Raw genomic sequence first — 24,245 nt, 5'->3', positions numbered from 1 at the left:
GAGAGGGCGCGCCACATCCCAGCTGAGGCTGCATCTGCACCCGCGGCTGCGCGACTGCACTGAAAAGCCCCTGCCGCACGCAACCAGCAAGCAGCCGTGCGACATGGACAGCCGCGGCGGGCGTGGCTTGGTGTCTGGCTTGGTGTCTGGCTTGGTGACGTTATGCGAAAGTATTCGTTATGGCCGAGATAGGTGCCCTCGCACGCCCCTGCACCCATGCACCCATGCACCCATGCACCCATGCACCCACGCCTGCCTGGCCTGCCTAGCCGGCCCTCTGCTCGCGGCCAAGGGCGCGCCAGGTGCCGGCGCACCGGGTCGGCTTGGCCCAATCCACACTGCACTGCACCAAACGACGTGAGCCGCCGCCGCTAATAACCATTAGATTGCTATTGCCAGACTCCGTCGTCACATTGCTTATCGGCTTCGTCTACTGTGTCTACTACGCCCTGCTCGCCGTTGTGGTTGGCGGGAGCAGCCGGCGACCACGACTCGAGCGAGTACATCAGCAAGCTCGCCCCGCCGTCTCCGTCTCGCCCGCGCGCGCGACTATGCCGCCATTTTTTGCGACCAGCTCTGATCCCTCGCTCTCATCATAGGATTCCGCTGCCACTGCGGCGCGCGCGCAAATGGCCGCCGGGTGCGCCATTCTCCTGCTCCCTGCTCTCTCGCCCGCGCTAATGTGGAATTGCAGCTCTCTGAAGGACGCCGTCAAGGCGCTCGAGTCCGCCTTCGCCGGCCCAACCGTCGCATACCCGCTCCCCGACGACCTCCAACGGACCATCGAGGCCTTCCTCGACAGGCACCATGACATCGACGACCAGGACTCGCAACGTCTGCACGACGAGCTGCTGCAGATGTACAACAACCACGTCCAGGACGAGCCCGTCAAGCGCAGCGCATTCCTTAGCGTCCTCCGCCAAATGCGCCCTGCCATTCGCGGGGACGCCCGACTGTCGCAGTGGTGGAATGTGGTCATAAAGCCCGTGATAGACGGCGTAGGTCACAAGAGGGACGAGAGTGAGGATGCGCGCGAGTTCGTGCTGGATACCTTGGCCTATGAAGCTGGCGGCGACCATGAAGTCGAGCAGGCCCAAGCCGCCGCTTCGTACATGCAGAAGCTCTTGGACTGCTACTTGAGACACACGCGCATGCCAACAGCCGAGAGCGATGTCATCACACCCGAAGACGAGTATGCTGCGCGCGAAATAGAGTCGCTCCTGGTCATGTACGGCCGCCGGAAACCCAAGGTAAGCCGCCTGTCCGTCATCCGGCAGCTTTGGCCTAATTCCCACTAGGAACTGCTTCTATCGCTGAATAGTCTCTTTGTCCAAGCCAAGCATCGAGTCCAAGCCCTGGGTCTACTCTGCACCTTTGTCCGCGTCCAGCCGCCGCATCTCTATCTGGTCTCCGAAACGCCGCTCGTGGAGAACCTGGAGAAATGTCTGATGACTGACAAGTCTGCCACGGTCGTCGAGATGGCTCTCACAGTGCTCATCATGTTCATGCCTCATATCACCCGCGTGCTTGTGTCGCACATGCCGAAGCTCTTCTTGATTTACAGCAGAGTTTTGTGCTGGGATCAGATCACTGCGCCACTGACGAGTGGAGGCCGGAAGGCAGAAGAGGAAGCCATCGACGCTGACTCTGATGATGATTTTTCCGACGATGATCGTAGCGATCCAACCTGGGAGAGACTGGAGCACGCCTTTGACCACTCGGAAACGTCGGCACCTGGCGCGCTGTATTACTTCACCTTCATCTACGGACTTTTCCCGGTAAATCTGATGAACTATGTTCGCAAGCCCAGAAGATTCTTGAAGAACATCAATTACCTTGGTGCGGATGACTTGGTGCTAGATCCTGACGCTATTCGACGCCGCACCGAGCCCTTCCGGCAGGTCCACCTCTTACATCCCAACTTCTTCAACATGACTGCTGAAGAGGAGCTGAGTGAGACCCGCTGGCTGAAGAGTGATCCGGCCGATGTCGTCACTGAGTGCATGAGCCTGTGCATGGCCGTCTCTGCATCCTTGGAAGACCCTGGACCGCCGCCAACCGCCAAGTTGCCCGATCTCCCGCAGGCAGCCACACGGCCCGCCCACGTTTCTTTAGTCCCAACTGAAGATATTCCCGGCGACCCATTAGATGATGATGGCACAACTTCTCCAGCTGATGGAAGGGCGGGTAGCAGTTGGCAAAACACTCAATCTACCGCTCCGACGAGCCTCTCGCCAAAGGATTCGGTGCAGTTTAGGAGGCCTTCCCCTCGGCCCCAGGACACCAGTCCCGATAGCCCCACTCTACCAGGGTCATTCATCCCGCAGATTTCGGAAAAGGAACAGCAACAAAACCTGGATGCGTCCTCGGCCCTTCTTGCTTCGCCTCGGCTTGAAGCATTTACGCAAACGCTCTCGAACCAGTATCCGCTCACACCCACGCACGCACGTCTCGCGCAGAATCTTGCTACTCTGCAACGAGAGGTTATGCTACTACGTAATGACTTGAACTTTGAACGTTATCTGAAAGCTCAGCATTTGTCTCACATCGGCCAACTCCAGCGGAGACACATCAAGGAAGCCACAGTCGAAGCGGAAACACAAAACCTGATCAACACCAACCGGACGCTAAAGGCCAAGCTGCAAAAGGCGAATGAGCTCTACGCGCAGCTAAAGAAGGAGACGATAACGGGCAGGAACCAGTCGAAGAAGTGGGAGGGTGAGCTGGGCTCCAAGCTCAAGACCATTCGCGACGAACAAAAGCAATGGCACTCTGAGGAAGAGTCGCTCAAGACAAAACTTGTCAAGGCAGAGGACGATTGCGAGCGTCTCCGGAGACTGCTTGTCGAGGCTGAAGCGAGGGAACTCAATTCGAAGCAAAATCTCAAGTCCACCGAAGTGGAACTGGAAGAGATGGGCATCCTGAGACAAGAGATCGAAAGGCTGCAGGCGAGGCTGCGTGACTTTGAGCTCCAGGAGCTTGACTTTGAGCAGGCTAGGGAAGAGCAGGATATGCTGCGCAATGAGCTCAAGCTAGCCAACTTGAAGCTTGACAGCCAAGATGCTGAGCGGAGTAGACTTGCCAGGGCGTATGATCGCAAGTTTGCCCTGCTCGAATCACGCCAGCCAATCGACATTGACAGCAAACACGATCCCGCACAGCTCCCTGCATCGGTGCAGCAGATGATCGATTCGGCTCTCGCTGCAAGCCACTCCAAGTTTAACCAGCTAAGAAAGACGCACAACCTCCTCCTTCACCGATTTACCGAGCTGGAGATGAAGTCCCAGGCTCTTGAGGCTGAGCTATCGTATGCACGAGGTCGCACAAGGGGAAATGGCCATGGCAGCCACGATGCACACAGCCCCATTGAAGGGCGCCCTCCCAGTGCTTTCATGAGAAAGCCTAGCACAGCAGGGAGTGGAAGCATTGCCAGCAGCAGAGGCGCAAGCTTTGCGAATCGCTACGGTCCCAGATCCTTCACCGAGCCAATGCGGCCGGATGTGCGAAGCGATGATGAATTCGAAGATGACTACAGCGAATTTAATTACCAGGCATCCTCGTTCTCGGGACATGGAAATCGCCCTTTCACAGGACGTCCCGAACGCAGCGAGTCGCTTCCAACCAGGACGTTCCAGCCCATGGACGCAACAGGCTCGGAACATGAGCCGCAGTCTCCCACCGATACCATACATGCGCCTCGGTTCCACGCATTCAATGCCACGGAGCCCCTCGGCTCGTCTGACGGCCGTAGTACATTCAGCGGGAACAGTAGCGACAAAGACAAGGCGAAAATCACACCCAAATCGGAAATACGGGTTTATGGAAGAGGTGAGTGCCACCCAAATCATTGTATTGGAGGCAGGGTGTTATCGCTTCGACGTTAGAAGAAGGCTCGTGGGAGAGAAAAGATACAAGCCGGGGAAAGTGAGGCGAAACGTCATTGACACACAAGCTAATCCTTGCTCTCATGCAGGCGGTGCCCAAAACGTTGGCAAGAAAAAGGATCACACGACTAAATCCGGCACCGGCGGCTTCAGAGGCTTCAAAGGACTGATGTCTCAGAATTGAGCACTGTGATTTTGCCTGTCTCTGGGGTAGTCGGCGTGCCCTTTTCCCTTGCCCGTCCCGGAGGTCAGATGTGTCTGTACAACAAGGATCAGGACATGAACCGGCCAGCAAACACACCATGAGACGAAAATCGTGGCCTAGGCCTTGTGGCCGTTAGATCACGTCATGAACTGTCGTTATTGACGTCCTCTTCATTTTATGTTTATTTGTGGTTCCTTTGCACCTTTGCTCTGTTAAGCGTTCTTTCTACCTTGAAATGGGCGTCCTGGATATCCCGCATTCAGCACTGGAAAAAAGACTAGCCAGAGCACATGAGATTTGGCGATTGGGTTCAGGTCGACATCTTGCCCATTCGTGGCAAGGGCGTTATCAGCGGAGGAGAATTTAATTCCTGATGGTAGGCGCATGAAACTTTTGGATGGGGACAAATCCGATATGCTGTTTTGGATTTTGCCTCTTCATCCCGTTAAATATTCTACTTTCGTTGGATACAAGTACTGGCAGGCCTTGAAGCGCAAATCCTCAAGGGCTCGGGAGGACCAATATGTTTGCTACTCGTTGTGCCAGTCCAAGTCTTGATGTGGCCGCTCAACAGAATCGAGCACAGCTTAGCAAAGCAATGGTTGAGGGTGCGACAAGTGGTCATGCGCTTTTCTTTTCCCTGAGACGTATGCCACCAGACAATCCTGCTGGCGCCGCACCCGCTGACAAGCCCGCTTGGACTAAAAGACATGAAGAACGTGGGTGAAGCAAGCGTTGATAGTTGTGGTAATGATTTTCGCCGCGGTTCTTGCTTCTTCTGGGCGGATCTACTTCTTGTCCGTTGCTTTTTTTCTTTTCTCTCCTCCAGTGTTGCCCCCCCACAAGAAAATGCTTCTGTCAGGTTTAACATTTGTCCCACGTTACCAGAATCGTGGGATGTGTTCCCCACGCAGCTTGTAGTCCGTTTCCGTGCCGTTTACCCCCCTACCTCCGTTCGTTGTACATACATACCCAGACACCAAGAATCCCTGCCTTCCGTGTTCCGTTTGCTACGGTACACAACCCTGCACTACCCTTTCTCAGTGCCCTCCCACCCTCGTGAGGATTGCTCACACACATACACACACACTGGGAACATCCATACCGCTTCTCCTCCCTGCTGCGGTGTGTCACCCATGGGAGAGAGATAGAGAGACAATAACCGCTTCCCGTGGTTCATTACTCGCTTGTTTTCAATAGTCGTTCCGCATATACAAGCGTTACACCGTGGCTGCGGGTAGCCCAATGCCACGGCGCCCCGCTCCCTCCGCGCGAATTGGAGCTTGTGTGTGTGTGTGTGTGTGTGTGTTTGTGTGCGCGTGCCGGCTGGCCCGGAACTAGGGTTGGAGATTAGGGAGGGAGGAGGGCAATGACATGGTTTGGGTGGGGCGAAATCCACCATGCAAGAAGAGGAAAGAGAAAAAAAAAAGTCTCAATAGTGTCACCCAGACGTGCGGAATTTTCGACATACGTATCGCATTTAGGCCGCTGAGGCTGGCTTGTGGGGATTCTGGTGAGGTTCGTTGATAAGATAAAATGCCGCACGGGAAATCGTTGGGCGATGCAGCATATTACTACGTATGCGGCCACGTGGCACTTGATGAAACCGTTCGTGGTAGGAACATTATTGGGACCGGTTTTCTGGTCAGAGATGGGGCAGGTAGGTTTTATCGTGGGTTTGCGGGAATGGGCGGACTCCCGGTCGGTTCCGGAGTGGAGAGCGTGGGCTTTGCGAAGGATAGCAGAGGGGATCGGCGAGATGCGCGTGGGGGATGTTGCCGATCGGCGCAGGAAGTAGCAGGGGTGGACCCTTGGTCGTGTTGGATTCTGTTTTGGGCTAGATGGACGGTCGATGAATTAGTGTGGGATGTCACAGTGGGGTATTGAGATTTCCAGGCCGATTAACCAAGTACAGCAGGGAAAGGAAATGGAAATGCCGGACAGAAGGTGATCATGTCTTTGCTCAGCTGCACGGCTGATTCGTCGTCGACTAACCGGAAGCGGGCATTTGGCAGTGTCGTCCAAAACCCATTGTCGCGGCCGAGGTATTTACCTCTAGTACTTTAGTCCTGGGTGAGATATGTTGCTAAGTGTGCCCTGTCTCGGGTCATGGTTTCCTGCATGATGTTGTTTGCTTGTATTCAGTCAGCTAGGCAGCAGCCGTGTATATATTCTACGATCACCACCCATTCTATGCATCATCCTACTACGTTCTTCAATACTCATAATCTCGAATTGTACCGTGTCTGATCATTCAAAAGGCTTGTGTTGCTGGCTAGCGTCGTGTTTGCCATTCGAAAGAGACTACGAGTGCTGATTGGTCATGTCGTCACCATCAGGCATTGCTCGACTCTAAAGATGGGAAATTTGCTAATCAAGCCCAACTAACTGCAGCCTGGAAGGACTTACTCGCTTCTGCCTTTCCCTTGCAGAGTCAAGCTTCTGGAATGCTTCGCTTACGAAAAGTCTCCGCTGGCAGCCTTGCCGTGCAGCCTGTTGGCTACAAGGCTGACACCAAGGGAATGACAAAGAACTCGAAGGAATCACAATGATGCCTCGCCATGGCCAACATGATGCCCGGTATGCACTGTAGTCCCAGTCATGAATCGGGCTGAGATCAGTCATCCAATCACATGGAACATCAGGCAGCACAGCCTATGTTGGGCTCTGCCTGTTGGGCCAGATCTGAGGCGTAAAATCAAAGTCTAGTCATAAAGCAAACGCATACTTTGGGGGCCGTAACCTCGCGGAGAGTTGTCATACTGCTATAAATCGGTCGGTACTTTTACCAGCACCATCGAGCTCACCTCTATCAGATAAAGCAGCAACCTAGTTCCATCAATTCATCGATAGATACGCAGCAGCCACTCAATTCCCCTCTAGCAAAACGTCATTACACCCGCTATAGCACCGGACGTTCAAGCATTCGACAAACCTCTGTTCTCGCTCTCGGCAAAATGCGCATAATCCACACCGTCCACAGCCCTGCCACCTTCCGCGCCGTCGACTACCGCGACGACCCCGCCGTATATACCGTCAGCACTCGTCTTCGCGAAACTTGGGTCACAGACCCTGCCCTCATTCTCGCCGCCGCCGAGATACCCAGCCCTTGCGATAGCTCCAAGCTGGTGCCTGACATCGGCACCGTCATCCGCGCCATCCAGTCCTTAAGCATCAACACCGCAAACAGCAATGACGACGACGACGACAACAACAACAACACCAACAATGGCTGCGGCGGCGACTGCGGCGGCGGGAAAGACGGCGACAACGATGGAAAAGATATCACAGACCGGACGGGCGGGAGTACCCAAACCGACGATGCCCTCCGCGCGCTGCGCAATGCGGACAAGGATACGCTGCACACGCCGCTCCGCGACGCTGTGTATTACAACTGGAACCACGTCTTCTGGGACGTTACGCGATTTTTGCTGATACTGTCTCAGCCGTGTGAGGAGGAGGAGGAGGGAGAGGAGGTGACGGTAGCCGCAGCAACATCACCGGGAAAAGGAATGTATGGCGAGATGGTGGGACACATGCATCCCCCGACGGAAGAAGTATTTGCGGTGGAGTATCCGAAGAAAGATGGAGGCTGTGATGGTATGGTGGAGACGGCCGCCGCGGCCTGGGAGAAGGTGTTCGAGACGAATGTGTTGCTTGCGCCGACTTTTGTGGAGGAGGGGGTTGACGTGCGAGTTGCAATTGGGGAGGGAGAGCAGGCCAGTGGCTTCAACTTTGATGCAAGAGAGACGAGGGGCGTGTACAACGAGCCCATAGTGTATTGGATCAGGAAGGGAGAGCGTGTGAGGATGACGCTAAGTGGCAAGTATGGAAAGGGTAAGTCTGGTGTTGCTGCTGTTTTTGTGCTTGGGAAGCTATGTGAATGTTTACCGGAGAAGGAGAAAGCTCTAGAGCTTCAGTGTCATGAAATAGAGAGAAGTGACGAGGACGGGACGGTGGATGAGTAGCAGGGCAAATACGAACACTGTAGATTTCAATAGTGATAAGTGTCCTAGTTGAAGAGGAAGCTATGTAGAACGGGTTCGTAGATCCACTTGTAGACTTCAATGGGGCACCGGCATCGGTGGTGTTGATTTATGGAAATATATATGGGCACGGATGATTCTTCAGTCCACCTCCGGTCCCCTCTCCGTCCCTCACTAGAATATTTTGGGGGGTATATAAGTTAAATCCGCCACTTTTTCTTACATCCAGCTTATGACGGCTACGTGGCCCACCACGACTCCTAGGCAACGCTTGAGGGACAAAGCGTACGGATACCGAAAAGAAGGCGGTGGCCCCTCGTGTCGCCTTCTCTGCAGCGGTCCGACCACGACATTTGCAAGTGTCGTAGGGCGGTGCCGCACGGCCCGCTTAGGGAGTCCTCCGGGGCCTTGCCCATGTAGCGTTGTGCCAACCCGTCCTCGTGGCGTGGTTGGTCCTGCCGTGCGGTCCTGCAGTCCGGGGTTCAATCCCGGGCTGTAGCGGCTTCAGTTTTTTTGCTTTTTTGCCCAGCGTTGCCGTGGCGTCGAGTTTTCTTTTTGCTTCCCGATAGCTCTCTGCCCATGCCCGCCTGCGGGTCCATCTACACTTCAAACAGTGAGACAACGCCTTCCACAATCGCCTCTCCTCCCCCCGCCGCCAGGTCCGCCTTCTTCACTTCGCCTTTGAGATAGAATATCACACTGCCACCGAAGCCCACCTCACCGTACTCAACCGCCACCCGCCTCTTCTCCGCGTTTACCGTCATCACCACATCCACCACCTCACCCTTCTCCTTGTTGAAGTACTTGAACACCGACCGCGGCACCTCCCACGCCGGGAACACCTCGACATCGAGGTACGGCGCCCAGTCCTCCGTCCACCTGTCATTCGCCCTGAAGACATCGCCCCGCGGCACGATGGCGCCAGCCCGCACGTACACCGGGACGTCGTGCAAGCCCAGCGCGACCGAAGCCGTCTCGCCGCCGCGGAACACGGCGCTCTTATTGAAATACTCGACATACATGGCCGACGCCGCCCCCGGAAAATACACCTCGCGCGCGCCACCCGCCGCCACGATGGGCGCGACCAACAGCTCCGCGCCGAAGAAGTACTCGCTGTCCACCCACTCCCCGCCGCTGCCGCCTCCGCCTCCAGTTCCACCTCCGCCCCGCCACGCCGCCCCATCCCGCGGCTCCTCGAGAAACAGCGCGCGCATGATCGGCAACCCAGTGACGTTATGCGCCTGCCACGCATAACTCCGCACATACGGCAGCAACGCGTGATGCAGCGCCGCCGTCTCGGCAAACACCTCGACCAACCCCCCGCGCGTGTCATTATACGGCGCGTACCACGGCGTCGCGCCCGTGCCGACCATGATCTCGTACATGGGGCTCCACGCCGCGAAGCCCATCCACCGCGCCCACACCTCCTCGCTCGGCACCGGCACCGGCGTCCCGCCCTCGCCGACGAGTTGATCGCGGACGTAACCCCCCGTGTCGGACCCCCACACGGCGAAGCCCAGCAGCCCCGCGCGGATGCCGCTCGCGACGCTGAAGGCCAGGCCGGTGAAGTTGGCGTGCGAGTCGCCGTTCCACACGGCGGCGTGGCTGCGCGAGCGGTCGACGGCGGAGCGCGCGAAGGAGAAGGAGGATGAGTCGGAGGACGAGCTGGAGTTTGTGAACGTGTCGTGGCAGAGGCGCGTGAAGAGCGACATCTGCCGGTTCTGCTCCCACACGGGCATCTCGTTTTCCTCGCCGCGGTCGATCTTGTAGCCGCGCACGCCGAGGGCGTCGGGGAAGGCGCGCGCGAGCTGCGCGGAGAAGAAGGAGTAGGCGGCTGGGATGGAGAGGTTGAGGGCGGGCCCCGCGAGGCCGCCGAGCAGGGGGGCGGTGGATTCGTCGTCGAGGGCGAAGAGCCACGAGTTGGGTGCCGAGGCGTTCCAGAGGAGGGTTTGCGGAGTGGCGCGGTTGGCGACCCAGACTTGGAAGGCGAAGCCTTGGGCGGTGAGGTTGGCGATGAAGGCGGCGGGGGTCGGGTAGGCGGTGAGGTTGAAGTCGAAGTTGCCCCAGGAGCCGTTGCCGGTGCCGTAGGGGCGGTCGGCGAACATGGCGGTGGCGCGGATCTGGTGGGCGTGCAGGTGGTTGATGACGTCGTAGTAGTTTTCTTGGGCGTTGGAGACGGAGCCGTGGAAGTCGATTTCCCAGTTGTCCGAGTAGATGATGGGGCCGTAGGCGCTGTCGGGGGGCATGAAGATGTGGGACGAGAGGGAGGCGAACTGCGTGAGGATGGACTTGATGTCATGGGGAGCGGTGGGCAAGATCAGGTAGACTGTCAAGCTGCTGGCGTTGAAGACGAAGCGCGTGTTGGTTGGGGCGCTGAAGTCAAAGAGGCCCATTGCAAGCGTGTCTATGTAGACGCCGTAGCCGGCGCTGGTCAGGAAGAAGGGGGCGCCTGTGGATATCAGCAGGATGCAAACAGGGCTTGGAGCAGAGCAAAGTGTGGCGCACGAGCATTGGACCAGTTGATGCCCTCCATCTCTCCTATGCCCTTGATCTCGTACGTGACATGCTCATTGGAAAGCTTGCCATGCCACGGATACTCCCAGACGCCGTAGCTCAGGGCATCCGAGTCCCCAGAAATGTCGGCACCGACATAGGGGCTGGTGGCATTGATCTGAATCTTTGCAACCGTGTCGGTCACGAATTCGGTAGCTATGTGGCCGCGGCCGTCGGAAATGTCGCCCGCTTCTGAGGCAGTGACGGCGGTTGCAGTGTAGTTGAAGGCGCCGGTAAGGATCTCGATGGCGTTCACGACGGTCTGATTGTTTTGAGTGATGGCGAGGGTGTATGGGCTGGTATTTGATATTGACAAGTCATAGCGTGCAAGTGCCACGCTGGCCGCCACCATAAAAAGGGCCGTGAAGGAGCGCATGGTTGGTCAAACTCTGGCAACCAGGAACTGCCAGGTGGGAATTCAGAGAAATCGAGTGACGAGCGAGACGGGAATGCATTCTAGATGTCTGACGGAGAAGCAGCATAGGTTAACACGGTGGACTTCGGTACTTTGTGGGCCGAATGGTGGGTAGTCTGGAGCAACAGCTTGGTGGTGACGTTCTCCCCGCATTGGCGGGCGGAGAAGGCGCGGGGATCAGCACATCATCCCGGGCTCCTCACGGTCCATTTAGCCGGGACAGCACGACTCGTTCGGCCCTTCTGTTCAAGAATTCGGGCTGTCTGGAAGCTGGGGCCATGGCTTTATCGAGCAAAGGCAGAAGCGTGAGTCGGATGGCATCTCGGATCGGATGCCGAGTGGGCGCACTGGATTGAGCAAAACAACCCGAGCGGGCGCCGTCGACCGTTTGCTCGCCCCTCCATCAGCCCTACCAGACCCCGCAGCCGCCCGTGCTTAAGCTTCCCCAAAATGGTCCATGAATGCGTTACCTCGGGCTCAGCACCACCACAGCCATGACCTGAACTGTCCCCGCAGCCTTCCGCGCGACGGGCTGACGGCTCTGTGCCCGCGAAGGCTGCATGATCAATTCCTCCTCCCCAGCTTCATCCACGCTCCAATTCCAAGTGAAACTATACCCTGCACCATGACCTCCTCCAATAATCCCACCACCACCCTGACAACTGCCCTCCCCGCCCACCTCACCACCTACCTCGCCCGCCTCGATGACTTCATCGCCCGCACCATCACGCCCCTCCAGGCCCGCGACGACAACAACCGCTTCTTCGACCACCGCCGCGAGCACGCCCGCACCGACTGGGACGGCCATGGCCTGCCGCGCCCGGAATGGGAGGCCCTGCTCGCCACCGCCGCCCGCCTCGCCGACGAAGCCGGTTTCTGGCGCCTCGCCCTCCCCAAGCAGTACGGCGGCGCCGACGCCGGCAACCTGTGCATGGCCGTCGTGCGCGAGCACCTGGCGTCCAAGGGGCTGGGCCTGTTCAACGACCTGCAGAACGAGCACAGCGTCGTCGGCAACTTCCCGGACGTCCTCATGGTGCATCGCTTCGGGTCCGACGCCCAGAAGGAGGAGCTGATCGAGGCGAGGCTGCGCGGCGACGTGCGCGTCACCTTTGGCCTGACCGAGCCCGGCCACGGCAGCGACGCGACGTGGATGGAGACGCGCGCCGTGAGGGAGCGCCGCAGCGGGAAGGAGGGCTGGCGCATCGACGGCCGCAAGATGTGGCAGACGGGCATGCATCGCGCCACTCACTGCTTCCTTTTTGCCCGCACGAGCGGCCGCGACGGCGACGCAAAGGGCATCACCTGCTTCGTCGTGCCGAGGGAGACGGAGGGCATCAAGGTCGAGAGCTACGAGTGGTAAGCATGCACATCCATATAAAGTCACCTCTGCTCTCCGAAGCACCCTTAGGTCATCACTGACGAACACCCACCACCCCACCCGCAGGACCCTCAACATGCCCACCGACCACGCCACCGTCTCCTTCACCAACGTCTGGGTCCCGCAATCCGCCGTCCTCGGCCCCGACCACGCCGGCCTCTCCGTCGCCCAAGCCTTCGTGCACGAGAACCGCATCCGACAAGCCGCCTCCTCCCTCGGCGCCGCCACCTACTGCATCGCCCAGTCCGTCGCCCACGCCAACGCGCGCCGCCCCTTCGGCAAGCCGCTGTCGTCCAACCAGGCCGTGCAGTTCCCGCTCGTCGAGCTGGCCACCCAGGCCGAGATGCTGCGCCTGCTCGTGCGCGCCACCGCCGCCGAGATGGACGAGGCCGCCGATCGGCCGGCTTCGGACGACGACGACGACGACGACTACGTCGAGTCGAAGCTGAGCCACAAGGTCGCCATGTGCAACTACTTCGCCAACCGCCTGTGCACCGACGCCGCCGACCGCGCCATCCAGATCCACGGCGGCATGGGCTACAGCCGCCATCTGCCCTTTGAGCACATCTGGCGCCATCACCGCCGCTACAGGATCACCGAGGGCAGCGAGGAGATCCAGATGAGGAAGGTGGCTATGCACCTCTTTGGCCTTGGGAGCAGCGGGAAGAAGGAGATCAAGTTGTGATTGTCAAAAGAAAGAACTAAAAGCTGGAGAACTAATGGTCAAGATTGTATGGAATTCGCTCAGGAGGCTTCCCATGGTGTTTGCTTCGTTTTGTCCGTCGGACGACCGTGGGTGCGGCTGTGATGGTGATATAAGGCGTTGGATGTGTGATTTGACGTAATTTTTTTTCTGATACCGTGGTGTTTGGTGGAATTGAGTTTCTGTGAATCTCCTGCACTTCATCAGCGTTCGCACTATCATTTTGCCCCAATGCGGGGCGCAAAACCACCTGAAATTCCTTCCGGCGTGCTTCCAAAGCCATATCAACGGTCCAGAGCTATCTTGACTCAAATCAAGGCTTCAAATCTGCCATGAATGCCTCGACCCTCTTCCATCTCAGTCAAATGTATCACAAATCAAAAACTGTCCCGTTGGTCTCAGATTTGACATTAAGACCCAGTCTAGCTCACGACTTCTTGCATCACAAATTGCTTTTTTTTTTTAGAAAAAAAAAAGCAAAAAAAAAGAGAGACAATGTCACGCCATTCTTCGTCTTTTCAACAATCATACATGGCCGTCGAAGAAGAGAGAAAATTTAAAAAGCCGCTCCACCGCCGCTTCCACTCCCTTGCAAACACCTAGCAAATAGGGCAAATTCACGGCTATTTCAAGAAGCTCCTCCCGCCTACCATCTACTCGCACCCGGCCACTTTGACTTTCAATGCCTTTTCGCCACAGGCAAATCAAGGCAAGGGATCGAGCGTTGCCGTTATAGTAGAAATAAGGAATGCGGGAGGGTGCGGGCCGGATGGTTCGGTGGAAAGCCAGAGGGAATGCGGACGGCGGGAATAACTAGCGGGTGCTAATGTGGGAGCGGAGCGGAGTAAGGGGTGGCGGGGAAAAAGGGCGGCGTCGAGATTGAGGGAGGGAGGGGTGGAGATGAGGAGGAAAGGAATTTCCCGTCGTAGCAACGACAACAACACCTCATTTAGACTTTGTGGCACTGGTGGTGGACCGGTGGCGGATGGCTTTTTGGATTTGACAGACAGGGGTGGTGAAATGAGAGAGGCAGACGGGGAAAGCCGTGGAGGAGTCGAAGGTCGAGAAGACTGGATGCGGTGAATAATGTTGTGTCACGGTGACGGTTCTCGGTACAACGGGAAATAGGGCCCAAGAAAACGCTGGTTCTGGGCAGCAATGCTGGGCCCAGCATCGCGCACCACTAGCATGCACAAAGCCCCATTCGGACGTTTCTTCAGGGGCAAAAGACGGGCGAACGAAGCAAGGACAGATCTGCCTGCAAGACGAGTACAACGCGATCGTGTTGCCACGCCGTGTAACCGCAGAAAACTAAGGTTATCTTGATATTTGGGTTGCTGTTCATTCGTGAGTTACGTGATTTTTGCCGCTGCTGCCTGCCTCTTTGGGCATTCTGCATGTCCCGCTGTCCCCTGCATGACGGATTCCAGGCTCTACTTGCTGGTCCGCAATGGGGCAAGGCAGAGCTCTGCGGCAACGGTTGCGTCTGAACGTCATGGCTGGACACCCCCATGGTCGGGAGGGCGCCTCTCCCGCGACAAGTCCCATATCTCCCAGTATTTTTTGTCGTTTAGCCTAGGCTCACGCCTCCCTCGCTGATCATCACACCATCCCCAGCTCCCTCTACCCCGAAAGCCTTGACCGCTGGGCTCTCCGCCCAGGCCCCCATGGCTGCATCGCTTCCGTGCGCCTTGGAAGAGCCTCCACTGCTCGTAGTCGCCTTGTTATCCTGTGCCTCTTCCTTCTTCTTTTCCGACGCAGCGGGCTTTGTTAAATTCATCCTCTCCATAGCCTGTGTGTGGGTCATGTAAGACGAGAAGCGCAGCGTTGCAAGAATTGCGACGGCAACCACGACCAGAGCGGTGACAGCGCGGCGAGTGATGATCCAACGGAGACCTTCAACCTCAGAGCGTGCATCGGAGTTGAGAGCCACCGTGATCTTGTAATTCAGCTCTTGGATCTAGTTCATGTCAGTCAAACCATAGAAGCCAGAAATCGGAAGAGGAGGCCCATACCTTGCTCTCCATGGTCTTCTGCTCCATCCTCACAGCCATCTTTCTGTCGTCAAACATGCCCTTGACTTCTTCTTTCAGATGACTAGTGTCCTGCCCCAGCCTCTGCCCCAATATGTCAACCTCGTGTTGCAATTGGTTCCGTTGGGTGCTCATCCTCTCGTTCTCCGCCTTCCTGTTGTTGCCCACCTCAGTCCGTAGCTCTGAGCACGCAGCGCGGAAGAGATACGTCTCATTCTCCACGTCCGACTTGCCAACAAGCCCCGCGTGCGCGAGCTCTACGTTATCGTTGAGCTGCGCCCGGATCGCCTTCATCAGCGATACGCTCTGCGCTTCACTGAACCCCGAGCCCGTCAGCTGCTTGACCAGCGACCATGTATCGAAGAAGTGCACGTAGCGCGGCGTCGTCAGGTGGACCGGGCGCGACGTCGGCGGCGGCATGCGCAGGACCGCCTCAAGCGGGTTGGACTCGACCTCGTTGCCATTGTTGGCAGCGGATCGTGACGGCTTGGGAGGGCCGTTGGGCGCCTCGCCTTGGGAAGTCGTTTCGAAGATGGTGGGGGAGGCGGCCTTGGGCGGGGCATTGACATCCTGGGCGGCGCCCTGATGTTGCGGCTTGTCCTGCTCTTGCGACGGCGGCGGCGACGGAGGAGACGCACTCTTCTTCGACGCGCCGCCGGCGACAGCTCCGGCATCCTGCTTCCCATCCGCAGCAGCAGCAGCAGCAGCCTTTCCGTCCTTGTCACCCGCCGCCTTGTCCACGCCCTTCGCTTTATCCCCACTAGCACCGTCAGAGGAAGCTCCCGGAGGTGGTGATGGCAATGGCTCGTTTGCAGTGCCGTACCTCTGCATCGGGCCGGGCGGCAGGCGAGTGTGCGCACTGGTGCCGAAGGCCCTCGCTCCTGCTCCTCCATCTGTCGCCTTCCGACATGCTGGCTGCCCCTGTCTCGCCGATCTGCGTTTCACCCCGGCGCGAGGTGCTTGGGAGGAGGATGAGGGGTAGGTTGCGCCTGCCTCGGAGATGAGAAAGGGGCGAATGAAGCGCGGGTAGAGAAAGGTCAAGCGCGGCGTCGACATAACTCGGACATCCGGCGTGTGCGCCCTTGGTGTGGATAGTCGGGCAGGCGGCGTCGCGCTCGAGTCAATTGCCGGGCACGCGCGCCGGAAACCGCCCCCGGACGATTGGACGTAGGCTCAGTCGGGGCTCCGGCGCGGAAGAGACGGAAGGTGGGAGGTTGTGGTGCGATTGATGATCTCGTCGACCAAAAAAGAAATGCGCGAGAGCTGGCGGCGGGCGGGAGCGAAGTGGCATGCAGCAGGGCAGGGCCGGCCGCGGTAGGGGAAGCCTGGTCCGCGCTTCGGTCCGGTTTCGGAGATGGGCGGGGCGGGCCACCACCTGTCAGCTCCCTCTTCGTCAATAGTAGGCATCCAGCCAGCACACCACCATCGCAGTGGGATTACTGCTGCCGCTACCGCTATTGCCAGGGCCCAAGTCGCTATCGACGCTCAGGCCCGGCCTCACGCATTGGGAACCGACACCCCGCATCAATCAGCTCTTTTCCCTTCATCATGCACCGCATCATTCGTCAAGGGGGATTCGAGGCCAAAGGCACAAATTCGGTGTTTCTATCCTGGCAACCATCCTACTGATGCGCCGCCCCTATGCCAGACAGAGGCGCCGCTCGAGGTGAAACAGATAACGAGAGCCACACAAACACATGCCAGTCGTCCCATGCCTTGTTACTCAACTGCCGCGTCTGTATGGTTTGTAAATAAAGCAGCATTTCTACCGGGGTACCGTCATGTTCCGAAACCCGTCTGCCTGCCCATGGTGCCCAAATACTCCGTAACACGAAACGAACGCCATCAGAAAGAATATGATTAGCAGCTTGTGGTCTCGTTTCCACTCCAAGCCTTTTGTGCGCGCCCCTTCGTCTTTTTTCGCCACTTCCAGACTCGGCCGTGGCGGGTAGAGAAACAGCAAACAGTTGGACAAAGTTCAAAAATAGTACAGATGCTTGAAATGAATAACAGGGTCGCGAGGGTGAATCAGACCGAAATCACTGAGCCCCTGGGTAGCGGGTATCCTTAGTGAAAGACATGGGTGTGCGTAAAGGCGTTGCGTGTGCGAGCCTGCGCCTTTTCTTTTGCCACAAAACTCCATCCATCAAACGCCGCAGCGAGGGATCGTAACGGTAGCATATGAACAGAGGGTGTATCTTCAAACGCCGACGCCGGGTCATTAAGCTTTCTCTCGGGTTATGTAACGAGTGTGCAGGCACCGCCCTTCATGCCTTGGTCGCACGCTCTGCCCCGGGCGAATTCGTCCCGGCAGTGTTGGGTGAGCTCGGCTGCGTGCTCTTCTCATCCGTCGTCGACGACTTGGGCGTCTCCGGCACAGAAGTCGGGCTCATGCTGTTGCGCTGCACCGAGTCCGGCACCAGCTCGTACTTGTCAAGCCGGCGCATCTTCTTCTCGACCTTTTCGATCTGGTTAGCAAGTTTACGCTGGTCGTCAGCAGAAATGCCTACAGCTTGGACTTGTTTCCCCGCGAGCGTCTTCTTGGCCTTGTTCATCTCAGGCTGCAAGTGTTCGAGGAATGCCAGGTAATCCGTGGCGTTCAACGTGTCAAGCAGTTTTTCTGGGAAACGTTAGAACATATGCGCGGATACGACCATCCGGGGAACTTACGAAGGACATAGTTGCCGAAACCATCCTTGATGAGCATCATAATCGTGCTCTCGCCATGGGCGGGCTTTTCGCAGATTTTCATCATAATCTCCCGGCGTTCATCGTCGCTGCCAAACACCAGGCATTTCTCGACGACATTACTGGCAAACTTATGCTTGGCGAAATGAAACAGGTTGTCTTTGACAATTTCGATAATGGCCGCTCGGTCTTCTGGGGCTCCATGCTCGATGATGTGCTGAGTGACGTAGTTGCCATACTGGTCGGGGATGAGTATCGCCGCACAGGCGTGAAGCTCCCGGAGGATGGTGCGGCGAGCCGGTTCTTCGCAGTGCTCGAGCATGCGCTGGATAACGCGACATCCGTATCCATGAACAGACAACGCCGAGACTTGTCCTATGAAGGAATCGATGATGAACTGGATGTGCTGTGCCGGCACGCGCTCGATAGCCTTCTGGATGACGTGATTGCCGTTTTGGTCCTTCACGCACTTAACGACGCTGTTCTCGAGCTCTTTCACCATCTCCGCTTGCTGGTCGACGAGTACGTGTTCCAACGCCTGCACAGTGTCAATCAACATCCCAACAAAATTCAAACTACCGTCACTCACCTTCTGCACCACGCGGCAGCCATACATCTGCACCGAAAGGTTAAGAACATGACCCTTCATCTTGCCGGCCAAAATCCTCTTCTGGTTCTGATCCCCGTGCTCGAAAAACTTCTGAATCACATAGTTGCCGAATACGTCCGTCATCAGCTGTATGGCGTTGGGTTGGATCTCCTTGAAAACTCGTTCCTTTTCATCGCTGTTGGCGGATTCCAGCCTCAGCTGGATGAAGCGCGAGCCATGTTGATCACCGCTGAACTCGCAGATGTACTCGTAGATGTCCTGACAAAATCAAAGTCTGTAACATTTACGCAGGGGGATCTGTCTGGCTTACCTTGAGGTCATAGCGCTTGGTCCTCATGTTGTGCCTGAACTCTTCCAGCATAGCACTCCTGAGACCAGTGCCACTCTCTTCTTGCCTTGGGCCTTTCGGCGGCTCAAGCTGTTGAATCATCCCAGGCATCGTAGGAATATGCATGGGAATGCCAGGGGCCATTCCCATGGACATGTGGAAGCCGTATGGGTCAAACGGGCGTCCGTACTGGGCAGCAAGCATCTGCTGGTATCCCGGGTGGATGAATGCCTGCTGCTCTTGCTGCACGTTGCGGAGCTTCCTGTCAAGCATGGCGGAGTGACCGTCGTGAGCCGGTCGACCGTTCTGCGCATTTCGGGAGGGGTACAGGTGATCATAGACCGGAGGAGTGCCGCCGGTCGAGTAGTAATTCGTGCGAAAATCGCCATTGGGAGTCATCGATCCTCGAGTCGCGAGCTGATGGTTTCTGTATGAGAAGGACTGGTCGTATTGAGAAGGGAAGCCGTCAGGCGTAAAGGTTCCGGCACCAACCTCATCAGATCCAAGAACGTTTTGGGTAATGTCACCAAGAGTTGCGCGGGAGTACGTCGATGCGTGAGATGAATGTCCAAATTGGCCAACACCGCCGGGAGTGCTGAAAGATGGCTTGTGAAATGCCATGGGCTGATCGGGAGCCTTGCTATCCATGCTCATCCGCGCGAACGAGGACATGACGTCGCTTGCCATGGAGTCGGTCCGTTCGTTGTAACGGCCGTTTGTTTGTGACAGAGATGCATTGTGCCCACGAGCACCGGGGAAGCGGGCGAACGCATCAGTAGGCTGAGGGTATTGAACGGGGTCGGAGCCATGGCGAGAAGGTGGCAGACTCCCACTGCGTGATTGTGCAGCGCTAGAGCTTGAGATGTAATCAGAGTTGGCGATACTGCGGCGGTCATCGGCAGGAGAGTGAAGGTGCGGCGCATCCGTCCACCTCATCGAGTCTGTGGACCGCTGACGTTGATCCAACTCAACCAGCCTTGCAAGGTCAACACCGTAGCCATCCTCTGTCGCACGGCGGCCAACAAAGTTCGCGGGCATGTTCACAGCCTTGCTGCCAAGCCCCTGCCCTGCGATTGAAGCGCGAGAGACTGGGTACGCCCTTGGCTGCGAAGGATCCGCGTACGCTTGGGAAGCCTGAACCTGGCTGACTGGAGAGACGCTGGATGCTCTTCGTTGCGCAGAGATTGGTTGGGCGCTGGTATCTGCCGTGTTCCATGGTGTAGTGCGACGGGGACCCCAGTGATCCGACTCGGACGAGGCTACGAGGGATCCGGAACCAGTCTTACCCTCGATCTCTTCCGGTAGCGAAGCCCTGAACGAACCGTTCTCTGATCCCACATTAGTACGCGAGGCGGGCGAATACGTAGGAAATTCCGTACGCTCCCGCGAGGCAAACGTGCCGAGGGCGCCGTTGCCCCAAATGTTGCCGCCTCTCCAGCCGTTGGAGCCGTTGGTATAGTTGTTCTGAGGCAAAGCGGCGGCGGGCGTGCGCTCGTCTTCAGGCGACCGCACTGCGCCGAAGTCGGTGAGACGAGAAGGCATGGCCTGCGGTGGTGGTGAGTCGACGTGTTGAGTGCGAGAGGGTGGCGTGCACGGGCGAGACTGACCTTGCTTTGCATGGGGAACGTCGTCTGTCTGCTCACCATGCCAGAGACCATTATGTGCTGTCCGGCAGGCGAATTGGGATCGGATTTTGCGGAGGTGGTGGAAACAAGCGGGATGTGCGGGGTGAGAATGTACTGGTGGCGGTGATTATGTATTGTGCAGGAGCTGAAGTGAGGCAAAGCAGGCGTCAGCACAAGGCGTACTTGCGCATTTGGGCGCGGCGGAGCGGCGGAGGACAGACCTTTGTAGGATTGTTATCGTGAAATGGACAGAGCATGTACAGTGCGCTTGGCAGGAGGTGAAGAAGAAAGGTCGAAGCTTGGTGTGCAGGCGACGGAACGTGGGTGCGTGATATGACCTGTTGCAGCACTGGAGCACCCCTTGGGTAGAGCGTAATTAGAGAGGGCTTTGTGCGTGTGTCAACCGCTGCGCATGCTAGGCTCGAAGCGGAATCCTCGCGCGCCTGGCAAGGGACGCATCAGTGAGCGCGACGGGGACCAAGAGAGCGCAGCAGGTGTCGCGAGTGAGTGGAGAAGCAAGGGATGTGCGGGCCGCGATGCGAGGAATCTGGCGCGTCGTGGCGAAGGGACCTGCGGGCAGGGCCGCGGGCTGGGCACAGGGCGGCGTCGGGGGCGGGCGAGAGCGGGGGCGTCGGCGGGCGGGCAGCGAGGCGAGGCGCAGCTGGCGATGCGGGCGTGGTGTTGAGCTGGAGATTTCACACACGCTTGGGCGGATCTGCTGGCACTAGGTCTGGAGTTCGCGGAGGGACTAAAAATACGATCGGACGGCTCGCTAACGCCTAGCTGGCGCCTTGCCTGCGGCTCTGTCGCATCACCCGCCGGCCAGCGGCGGCGCCCATCCCAACGCTCGCCCACAGTCGGGCGGGGCGGCCGCTGGAGCCTGGCTGCTGGCTGCTGGCTGCGTGCTGCTGGGCCCAGAGCGCGTCGCCAGCCACGGCGGACGGGATCGACGCGGGTCCACCGCTCGCTGACCGTGCCCGTTACATCTCAGCAGCTCTGACCTGCGCTGCGCCAGTGCCAGACCGCACGCTGTTTCACGGCGCTCGCCTACACCGCGCCTGTCTGTCCAGCTGCGCGCGATCGCGTCGAGTGCTGTGAGGCCGGCAGACGCACGACACCCGCACCGTCCGCCCGCTCCCGCCAGCCCCAGACTACTGTGCCTGAAACGGTCTGCAGCACCGCTGGATCACCGCTCGGAGATTTATTCAATCATCACGCGCGCCCTCTCGCCGCCAGCGGCCCTCTCAAATCCATGGGCAGCCACATGCGCAGCCGCCGTCATCGCGCACGCTGCCCGCTCCATTCCAGCCCGCCCAGGGCTCCACACTTTGCACCACCTCGCGCTGCACCGTCCCTCCGTCCAGGTAGCTTCCCGCGTACAAACGCCGCGGGCAATCCACATCGACCTGAGCCACCCGCCCATAGCCTGCGCTGATATAGGTCATCCAGTCGTAGACGTCGGTTTCGATTCCAAATTGCCCTCTGCCGTCGCGAGCCCTCGTCATCTGCCCTAGGGAGCGCGCTGTGTCACCGCAGCAGCAGGCCATCAGCAGCTGCAGCGGGGCCATCCTTCTCGCAGCCGGCTCTTATGGTGGCAATGCTGCCTTCACCGGCCTACGCCTAGCGCTTGCCTGCCTGCCCGCCTGCCCGCCTGCCCGCGCTCTCTCCATCAATCCCCGCATCGCAGGGACCGCGCAGACCAGTGCTGACGGACGGTCATGACCGACGGCCAGTAGTCGAGCAACGCAGCGGCGCGCTGCAACCACCCACGGGAGCCTGATGGCCATCCGCCCATCCGCCCATCCACCAGACGCGAGCGGAGGCGGGCGTACACCAGCAGTCGGGCCCAGAGGCTGCAGAGACACCGGTGTCCGTTGCCCCCACCCGGACTCATAGGATCGACCCAATAGTGGGTGCATGTGCGGTGCGGAGGGGCGGCGTGGTGAGTCGTTGAGACGAGCCGTCCTTTCCTGGCTGCAGGTGTTGTTGAGCTGGTCGATTGGCCTCAGGCACCTGACTGGCGAGGTGTATGACTTGCTTCCACCATGTCACCCTACTGACCTCGTTCCGATGGACGCAGGAATCGGGATGGTGCGACACGCTGATTCGGCGAAAGAGCAGGATGATCAGCACGGCGGTGGCAGGCAGTTTCGGGTCGCGGGCGGGTGCCAGAGCCGGTGCCGTGAAGGGACGGCTTGGCTGGCAGGGACCTGTTGATGTTTTGAGGCCAAGCTCCGGGCGAAGGCGCGACTCGCTCAGCAGGTTCCCTTGCCGCAACCCCAGATTTCAGCGCGGCGTCGAAACTGCGGGTGCCTCAGCAGATAAAAGCTTAAGTCGGGGCTATCTGGCGTGGAAGAGTATTAATTATTGAGAGCACCCGGACGCTGCGGGAACACGAACAATGACGTCCGGGTCGCGCTCCCTTCTCCTCATTGCTCTGGCGCACCGTGACCTCCTGAGCAAGGCGCACCGCCGAATTTAGAACACCAACACAACCGGCCATGATCCCCACGCGCGTTCTGGCCGCGGCCGCCGTGCATTTTGGGGCAAGCCCTTCTACAGCAGGCGTGCAAGCGCCGACGTCTGATCCTGCGTGGCGTATCATTGGTGAGGGTCTCGTGCCGATCTGAGGTCTTCATTTCCGCTGGCGCTTTGTCCACTCATAACTTTGTCGGCGCTAACTACCCAAGGCAGTGCCTTGACGTGCTCCCCCGAGTCGCCGTGTCCCATCTCTCCTTCTCTTCCTTTTCACCACCATCTTCGAGGTCACCACACACACCAGTCGTTCTTTACGCCAGCAGCAGCCCGCTCCGCTCTTTCAGCAGGCGCTGCATACATTCTTTCCCACCCGAAGACGCGCCTTAGGCGACCCGGTCCTTGCACACCGCCGTACGATCCCCTTGCGCCGGTACGTACTATCTGCCGAAACACGCTCCGGCAACATTCCGCACCAGCACCACTGGATGCGTGTCGCGCTGCTAACCATGGTGCAGAGAACGCCGCCTGTTTTCCGCCCAGCTCCCGGATCCCGTGCATATCCCGCGCCCAAGCCCACCCTCGTCGCTCTCTTCCACCATGAACCCCACCCACTTGCTGGTGCGCCGCCGCGACAATGATGACGATGACTCCACGCTCACGCCTACCATGGTCGACCTTCTGATTGCGCTGCTGGTCCTGGTCGTAGTCGCGCTCGTGTCCGTCGTCGCGCTGTTCCTGCTGCGCCGCGCGCGCAACGCCAAGAAGAAGTCGGAGCTGCCCATGTACAACGAGGAACGTCCCACGTCGCGCCTGTCGTCGCATCACCGCAGTCTGACCATCACCACCGCGCCTCCGTACACCAATACCCGCGGCTCGGCTGTGTACGTCTACAACGAGAAGGAGACGTTTATGAACGAGCAACGCACGCCCGACAGCCCGGTGCCCGAGATCCGCATCACGTTTCCAGAGGAGGTCGACGACATGGGCAACAAGCAGGGAGGGAAGGTTGTTGTGGTCCGCGTTGGCGACCATAGTGTTGGTCTTGAGCCGCTGCACGAAGAGCAGCTCCCGCCGTACCAGAAGGACGAAAATGACCGCTTCCAGTCTCTTGATCTCGAGCGCATTGGCGGCCTGAAGGAGAAAACCAACGAGAAGAACGAGTACTCGATCTAGGGCGCACGCGCCGCCAGCCCCGCCGCCCGTTCCCAGATGTAGCACCAGCCAAACCCCCCGTACCCTGGAATTGAGCGTCCCATCCCCAAAACTCAGCAACCAACCCTTACGCCTCTGGCTACGACTGATTGTTTCTCTTCATGATGATTTCTGTACAGATTCCCTGGCAGTCTGTGTTTCCAAACG

At 58.4% G+C, this 24,245-nt stretch overlaps 7 protein-coding genes across 7 annotated transcripts; 4 read left to right on the top strand and 3 right to left on the bottom strand.

Annotated features, from left to right (window-relative positions):
• Nucleotides 1-629: 629 nt before the first annotated feature.
• On the top strand, nucleotides 630-4,068 carry BKCO1_11000115 (tuberous sclerosis 1 protein; the record flags this gene model as incomplete). The annotated part of the gene is made up of 4 exons (XM_020270295.1): nucleotides 630-640; nucleotides 695-1,250; nucleotides 1,299-3,828; nucleotides 3,974-4,068. The coding sequence occupies 4 exons, from the start codon at nucleotides 630-632 to the stop codon at nucleotides 4,066-4,068; spliced, it is 3,192 nt and encodes a 1,063-aa protein (XP_020132752.1).
• Nucleotides 4,069-7,046: 2,978 nt separating this feature from the next.
• On the top strand, nucleotides 7,047-8,057 carry BKCO1_11000114 (uncharacterized protein; the record flags this gene model as incomplete). Its single annotated transcript, XM_020270294.1, has 1 exon — nucleotides 7,047-8,057. One exon carries the CDS (start codon nucleotides 7,047-7,049, stop codon nucleotides 8,055-8,057), a length of 1,011 nt encoding a protein of 336 aa, XP_020132751.1.
• A 617-nt stretch (nucleotides 8,058-8,674) lies between these two features.
• BKCO1_11000113 (glycoside hydrolase family 31 protein) lies at nucleotides 8,675-11,004 on the bottom strand (the record flags this gene model as incomplete). Its single annotated transcript, XM_020270293.1, has 2 exons — nucleotides 8,675-10,524; nucleotides 10,581-11,004. The coding sequence occupies 2 exons, from the start codon at nucleotides 11,002-11,004 to the stop codon at nucleotides 8,675-8,677; spliced, it is 2,274 nt and encodes a 757-aa protein (XP_020132758.1).
• Nucleotides 11,005-11,668: 664 nt separating this feature from the next.
• BKCO1_11000112 (acyl-dehydrogenase) lies at nucleotides 11,669-13,106 on the top strand (the record flags this gene model as incomplete). The annotated part of the gene is made up of 2 exons (XM_020270292.1): nucleotides 11,669-12,399; nucleotides 12,488-13,106. 2 exons carry the CDS (start codon nucleotides 11,669-11,671, stop codon nucleotides 13,104-13,106), a joined length of 1,350 nt encoding a protein of 449 aa, XP_020132757.1.
• Nucleotides 13,107-14,694: 1,588 nt separating this feature from the next.
• Nucleotides 14,695-16,213, bottom strand: BKCO1_11000111 (moz protein represents a chromatin-associated acetyltransferase; the record flags this gene model as incomplete). The annotated part of the gene is made up of 2 exons (XM_020270291.1): nucleotides 14,695-15,084; nucleotides 15,140-16,213. 2 exons carry the CDS (start codon nucleotides 16,211-16,213, stop codon nucleotides 14,695-14,697), a joined length of 1,464 nt encoding a protein of 487 aa, XP_020132756.1.
• A 1,211-nt stretch (nucleotides 16,214-17,424) lies between these two features.
• On the bottom strand, nucleotides 17,425-20,325 carry BKCO1_11000110 (mrna binding protein pumilio 2; the record flags this gene model as incomplete). Its single annotated transcript, XM_020270290.1, has 4 exons — nucleotides 17,425-17,777; nucleotides 17,828-18,383; nucleotides 18,435-18,713; nucleotides 18,766-20,325. The coding sequence occupies 4 exons, from the start codon at nucleotides 20,323-20,325 to the stop codon at nucleotides 17,425-17,427; spliced, it is 2,748 nt and encodes a 915-aa protein (XP_020132755.1).
• A 3,158-nt stretch (nucleotides 20,326-23,483) lies between these two features.
• BKCO1_11000109 (uncharacterized protein) lies at nucleotides 23,484-24,059 on the top strand (the record flags this gene model as incomplete). The annotated part of the gene is made up of 1 exon (XM_020270288.1): nucleotides 23,484-24,059. The coding sequence occupies one exon, from the start codon at nucleotides 23,484-23,486 to the stop codon at nucleotides 24,057-24,059; it is 576 nt and encodes a 191-aa protein (XP_020132827.1).
• Nucleotides 24,060-24,245: the final 186 nt, after the last annotated feature.

The sequence above is a fragment of the Diplodia corticola genome (genome assembly GCF_001883845.1).
Source record: "Diplodia corticola strain CBS 112549 chromosome Unknown scaffold11, whole genome shotgun sequence".
Classification (NCBI taxonomy): Eukaryota; Fungi; Ascomycota; class Dothideomycetes; order Botryosphaeriales; family Botryosphaeriaceae; genus Diplodia; species Diplodia corticola.
This window is presented reverse-complemented; position numbering and strand designations above follow the sequence as displayed.